The 7375-nt window shown below is 42.8% G+C and overlaps 1 protein-coding gene across 1 annotated transcript; it reads left to right on the forward strand.

Annotated features, from left to right (window-relative positions):
• Window positions 1–243: 243 nt before the first annotated feature.
• pax9 (paired box 9) lies at window positions 244–7119 on the forward strand (the record flags this gene model as incomplete). Its single annotated transcript, XM_079174666.1, is given in 5 exon segments — window positions 244–247; window positions 852–1466; window positions 3399–3456; window positions 3458–3518; window positions 6862–7119. Coding segments are annotated over 5 exon segments (996 nt in total).
• Between the last annotated feature and the right edge of the window lie 256 nt (window positions 7120–7375).

Here is a 7375-nt window from a genome sequence, read left to right on the forward strand (position 1 = left end):
GTGAGCCAATCAGCGGGGGAGAAGCGTTGGAAGTCCTGCCTCCTAATTCCAACAGATTGAAATGTAAACCTGTCTGCAGCGCCGTCAGGAAACAGATCGAGCATTTTCGTCCCTCTTGTTCCTTATCGCGCAAGAAGATTTTCTTGGACGCGGTTTTGGACAGCGGACACGCTGGACGCGGAGCAGGATCCACGCAGGAGGCACAATCCGGACACCGTGTTCTTCCTTTGCGGCTTTAACGCGATGGGTGAGTTCAATGTGGGATCGTTTTTTTTGTCTTGTCAGGGATGCAACACACGGTCCAACGGCAAGGTGGTCAACTGTAGCGAGATACCGGCTGTCTGTGGTGTTTTGGCGGGTCGGGTTATCTGATAATCCAGTGGAAGGACACCAGCAGACTGAATTATGACATGTGTCAGTTACGCACGAGTTTTGACTTTCGTCTGAAGTTTAGCGCAATAACAACTCTGTCAGCTATTGGTGTGTGCGTTTCACCCGAACAATACACATAACTAAAAGTAATACATTTGTATTTTAGAGTGAAAACTTTTTTGGGGGTGAAAGCACTTAAAAAGATGTGATTTTGCGTAATGATTGAAATTTTAAATGCACTAATAAAACACGTTAAAGAGTTCTGGTTACACAATGCACTTATAAATGGAAAAACTTAGAATGAGTAGATTAAAACACTTTTGCAATATTTGAATGAAGCTATACAATTATGTGTTGAAATAGCAGGCCTTTTAAATGTGTGGTTTAACCCGGGTTAAAGCAGTCTGTGGTGGGCCATAAGTCGGTTATGGTCGCTGTCTCATTGTTCCGCCGGTTTGTGTGTTTGTTTTCGACACCAGAGCCAGCCTTCGGTGAGGTGAACCAACTCGGCGGTGTTTTCGTGAACGGCAGGCCGCTCCCCAACGCGATCCGGCTGAGGATAGTGGAGCTGGCCCAGCTCGGGATTCGACCCTGTGACATCAGCAGGCAGCTGCGCGTCTCCCACGGCTGCGTCAGCAAGATCCTGGCCCGCTACAACGAGACCGGTTCCATCCTCCCGGGGGCCATCGGGGGCAGCAAGCCGCGGGTCACCACGCCCACCGTGGTCAAGCACATACGGACATACAAGCAGAGAGACCCGGGGATTTTTGCCTGGGAGATCCGGGACAGGCTACTCGCCGACGGGGTTTGCGACAAATTCAATCTACCCTCCGTGAGCTCCATCAGTCGGATCCTCCGCAACAAGATCGGGAATCTGTCCCAGCAGAGCCAGTACGAGTCAGGCAAGCAGGCGCATCACCCACCGCCCCAATCATCGATACCCTACAACCACTTGTACTCATACCCGACGTCCAAAGTGCCCACTCCCCCTGGCATGCCCACCCTTCCCGGACACATGGCCATGCACAGGATATGGCCCTCCTCGCACTCCGTGACAGATATTCTGGGGATACGGTCTATTACAGAGCAACAAAGTAAGCATGGCGGCACCGAGGGCGGTTGCATTTGTTTATTGCACTACATTTAAAGTACGTTTGAAGAGGGTTTTGCGCGCAAGAGTGTGAATGTATGAGAGAGAGAGTGGGTGCATTTGTTTCCATTTTAGTTACTGTGATTGTTTTTTATAGGCCTCAAAAAGTTGGGACGTTATAAACTCTAAGGTCTCTATGGGAAGAGAGAGAGAGAGAGAGAGAGAGAGAGAGAGAGAGAGAGAGAGAGAGAGAGAGAGAGAGAGAGAGAGAGAGAGAGCTTAAGTACCAGTTGACCTGCCGCCTGATATTGATTTGAAAGGGAGGCAGGTTAGTCCAGAAACAGATGGTCCGGCTTGCAGTAATAATTAAGAGGCGGATGTGGAATATTAGAGGGACAGCGGAGGGAAAGGCGGTGAGATGAAGTGCATCAAAATGAGGTGTGCTGAATGTTTGCCATGACTTGGAGCCAGACATTTTGTGCAGGACTGCGTATTCAGCAGGTATAATTAACCTGGATTTTTTGTGCTGCACGTGTTGCGATTGTCGCTTACGTGTCACATGCAGGTATGGGCCCCCAGATAGCGTTGGCTTGCACTCAGCGAGACCACAACTGTTTTGGAAACAGTGAAACGGGATCCGGCATAAATCAGTGTTAATGGTCGGCTCGATGTTGTGAAAAGGGATTTTCTCAGAGCTTGTTTTCCAGTGGCAGGAAGCGAAGTGCTGTCAGTCCATTGCAAGCGGTCCTGCTGTCAGGATTCATGGGCTACCATGCACACAAACACGCCCCGGCTCCTCTCCACCTCCACCGCCATGCGAGAACTTAACTCGGGCAATCTAAACAACACAAATGTAAGGCAGATATTTCACGAGAAATCACAAGGGCAGGAATGTGTTTTGAAACGCTGCCTTTCTAAACAATATGTGTATTTCCAAATGATTAGCAGATGTTTGTGGCATGTTTTTGTAATGCTTAGTTTTACAGTAGGCCTAGTTTAAGGTGAGAGCTCATGTGCACCAAAGTGATTTCACCAGTCAGATTAATAAAAAAATGATTTTTAATATTTATCCTTAATGAGGAATAGCAAAAATCAGGACAATATGTACAGGATTATTAATCAGGCCTAGTGATTTTATTTGAGCTATTTAATTTAACGCGCATGCGGGGACACACTGATTTAAACGCACATGTATTACATTTCTGAATTCATCCAAAAATACTATTTCCACATGTACACAACGCATATATTTGGAAACAAAGGTATTTATCGAGTTATAACTTTGGTGTGCTTGGTTTTCCCAGAATATCCATCACGCACAAAGGAGGGAGACGGTGAAAGTAAATCTAATTTGTCCCCCGACAGGAAGACGCTTTGGTGGGCTCTAATGTCCCTGACCAGAGAGTCGTCTCACTTCCCCGCCCATCTTCAACTCAATCTGATCCTCAGGGGGAAACTAAAACATTTAGTTTCTTTCACTCTGTATACTTGAAGGCACGTAAAAAAACAAATCACAATGTTCTAAGTCAAAATCCAGATCAGAGACAGTTAATGCCTGATCACGTTTATTGATAAATATTGATAAATTTACTGAAACAAGATAATTTATGTTAATATCTCACGTGCAAAAAATTAGAAAGTGTCTCTTATGTAAATATTGTACTGGACACTAAAACTGCTATTCTTGTTTAAATAACATTTGATTCAAACTTTACGCACACGAAAGCCCATTGGCTGTTTGAGCTATTTGATTTGTGCGTAAAATGACAAATAATCGTGCTTTAGTGCAAAATGTCACGGGGTTTATGGTCTAATGCAACCTGCGCCTCATCGATGCATGAGAGGCAGCGGCCTATGCGGGTCATTTCATAATCTTAAAATCTCTTCTTCCTCTCTTCTCTTGCTCTCTTTTGACCCCCCCCCCCCCCCCCCCCAGTTAGTGACAGTGCATCCTTTTCCAGCGCCAAACTAGAAGAATGGAGCACTATAAACAGACTCTCCACTAGTCAATGGCGTGGATAAACCGCATTTAGAACCTGAAGCAAAATACACACAGGTAAAAAGAAAATGGACACCTCATTTTTTGTAACCTAAAAATGCTACATTAGTGAATAGAGTATATCCAAACTGCTGGCAAGCTGGCTTTTAATCTCACTGAACTCTTGAGTATTTCATAACATTTTAATAATTATGTGGTTTGGAAATTTCACAGCGTTAATGCGCTCCTTATGCTGGCTAGTTGGTAATGGTGCTTTTTAAAATATCTTATTATTGTTCCATTTCCTGTACAGCCTGCTGCATAGTCAGTGAATCATCTGAGTGTAACTCATTTAATATTTAGTAGGTTAAATAGATTTGGATAGTCTAGATATTCTCTTGATTCTTGTTTTCAAGCTCGATATGTTATAATATATATATTATATTATTTTTAATATTATGCAGAGTTCCACAAAACAAGAAGATGAATATACCAATCGACGCCGAATTTCACACTAATTTAAAATACTTAGTTTTCCTAATTATAATTATTAGAAATACAATTTATTATAAAACCTTAATCTATTTAGATTTTTAGAATTATTTTTCTCAATCAAAATTAATTTTAGTCGTTTTATAGTCTTTTATTTGTGGTTTTCTGGAGGGATAACCCAAGTGTGCGCATGCATTCGTCCTCATTTTCTCTTATTTTGACAGGGCGTGTGATTATCGTTACATACAAAAAACAAAAAACTATTTCATGCCGCATCATTTATTTTGCCATTTTATGATGGGGGGACTTTTCATGCCCGTTACGTAGAAAACAGGACCGATGCTGTGAGATTGTCAGCGCTGCACAAGTTGTCAAGAATGAGCCAGAACAAGAAAACCAACCGTACAAAAACAGAAGTGAGCCATTAAATGCAGAAAATAACAACTCTATAAATTACAGATTTTATTGCATGAAAAACAAAAGTAAGTAGTGTTCCACCATAAGAACTTAACCGAGCCTTTGTACAGGCAGCTTCAGCAGCCTGCGAACATCTAATGTTAGATCTGCGTTTGTTCTTTGAGGGAAACGCAGTAAAATAGAGATGTCATGCAAGGAGCGTGCTGAAAAGTGTTCAAACTGCAATTCATTGTCTTCGAATTTCCAAAACAAAGTGTCACTTGTCTCCTTCATTTTTCGTAAAGTAGATTGTGTGTAGAAAGATAATTCAAATGGGACCCTGAACGCATCATCGGCCTAAATCATATCCGCTGATTTCTGTATGAGGCCTGAGGGCTGCGGTTAGTAGCCTACCATGTGGCCTATAGGCGCTGTTTGGAGGGCAGATGCACCCACGGGACTCTCAGGTTTTTTCTCTGGAAGAAAGAAGAGGAGCATCACTAAAATAGATTTAAGGTTGAGTCACGAGCTCAGTGCGCGCGGCGCCTCGGAGTTTCGAAAACGGTTGAAAATGTCAGTAAAATGGACTACCATTAAAAAGACTAATGCAACTGATTGACAAAAGAGCTGTGACACTGTTCACACAAAAATGTTGGTAAAAAAGTTGGTAAACTCTTCAAGTAAACACACACACACATATATATATATCGTTTAATAGTTTTACACGCTAAATTAAGGTGCTTTTAAATAAAAAAATAAAAGTTTTAATGCTTTGTTGCTAATATAAACTATGTGATCAGAGTGTGACAAAGCAAATAGGTTTGAGTTGTAATTATTTGGATGAATGGCGTCAGTGCTTTTATTTAATATTCAGCTCTGATTTGACTTGTTCTAAAATATTACCAAGTCAAGAAGCCATCAGAACACCAACACAAAGAAAAATATATATTTTGACTAAAATGAACTAAGATTAACCTAAACAATTTTATAAAAAAGATTATTTACATACAATACACATTTATTTTCTTAGCAGGATATATAGGTATAATAATATTTGTATAGGTATATTAATATGAAATAAAAACCTGTGTGTAAATTCTAAGATATAGAAAATATACAATACATTCTTATCCACCTCTGAAGTAAATATACTTGTATAACAGGTACACATATCTGTCGGTTTGATAACAGCCATAAATACATGCAATGAAAACCTGTATTTGTGTCAGACAGGTGTTGATTCATCTCTGCAGCCATTTCTGAGGCTGTAGCGTTCTTGATTGCATTATACTGTAGTTATGTGTGTGACATGTGGTGCTTTTCATTAGTGGAAGATGTGATCATCCTATAGTCTAATTAAACATTTTTCCAACTGATATAATTGAAAAAAACAAACCCATTATTTTAGCTCAAAGCCTGTGTGGCTGCTTCTGAAATTAGCTTCAGTATCGTTGAGCCGAGTGAAGACACACAATCACCCACAAACACCAACAGACATCCACAGTCACCCAACACAGACCCACAGGCACAGACACACACACACACACACACACACACACACACACACGCACACACACACGCACACGCACACACACACACACACACACACACAAAACTAGGTTTCTCTTTATAGTTATGTTCTATAATTGCCACAAATGTCAGCTCAGAGTATAATTTAAATTTTTTATTTTAAAGAAACAGCCAGTGACTGGTGGACAATGAAGTTAACCAAACTGAAAAGATCCCAATTTTAGAAAATAATTCTCAGTAGTCGCAGACCACCCAGCAACAGAAATTCGGCCTCCCTGCTGAAATGCTTTGGTGAATTCCTCAAGTTAAGTCCTGTCGCTGTGCCAGAAAACCAAAGCTCATTCATGCTCCGAACCCCATGTTTGCCTCACTCTCTATCATATTTCCCCTCTTCCTGCCCTTTCACTCTCAATCTCTCATAACATCTGTTTTGTGGCGCCCCCCAACCACCCCGTCTCCCATCGTCTGACGTGGTACAACAACGCAGCCGGAGTAAACGTCCACTTTTGGGGTAGAAAACAAGTCCCATAGACAGACGGGCAATCACGCATGTATGGTTTTTATCCATCTTTAATATGTTCCAGGGGCATGAGTGCGCATAATTGATCACTCATGCTTTCATCAAAATTGGCAAAATGGTTTTTTTATGCGGTGGCTGTGAAGTTAGAATTATAGTTTCTGCTGTTTTTAATTCAATCACTATTCCTTTCACTTTCCCCTACAGCTTGCTTCAGCCTTTTTCCATTATAACTCAGCAGCTTGTGTGTGTCTACCTGGGTTGGGGGGTCACCAAACAATGTAGCTAAAAATGAAAGTCTTGCTTCTTAATGCACAGCCAAGAGTAGCTTTTGTGGCAGAGCATTTTAGGTTTTCAATTCTGAGGGAAACCACAGACTGAAAATCCCAATCTGTGATTTCCACACCGAGCATGGGGGCCCGAAAAGACAAGTTGTCGGTGACCTTTCAGACATTTAACGCCGATTTCTCTCTCTTTTGTTTCCAGACGCTGAATGGCTTGCCCACAGTGAACAGCTATGTCACAGCACCCAGCATCCCTCCCTACCACCCTCCCACCACCCAAGTGTCACCCTACATGGGGTACAGCGCCACCACGTCGGCCTATGTGACCGGTCCCACATGGCAGCCGCCCAGTGGCAGTGCTCTATCTCCCCACAACTGTGACATCGCCACCTCTCTGGCCTTCAAGAGCATGACAGCCAACCGTGACGCCATGCACCCCGTCACTGCCTCGGCGCTGTGAAGTCAGACTGATGGGAGAGAGCGAGGGAAGGGGGAGAAGGGGGGGGGGGCTTGAGAGACAGCGAGGACAGGAGACAACAAGTCTGTCCCCTGTGGCTTCATTTCATTCCCGCTGCCCCCTTTCCATGAAGGACTCGGCCCCAGGACCCATATTTGTGCCCCCTCCTCCTCCTCCTCCTCCTCCTCCTCCTGCTACACACAGTCAGACCAAAGACACACAAGGAATAAACTGTCTCTTTTTTTTTTTTTTTACAACA

This window comes from Pholis gunnellus (genome assembly GCF_910591455.1).
Source record: "Pholis gunnellus genome assembly, chromosome: 15".
Lineage (NCBI taxonomy): Eukaryota > Metazoa > Chordata > Actinopteri > Perciformes > Pholidae > Pholis > Pholis gunnellus.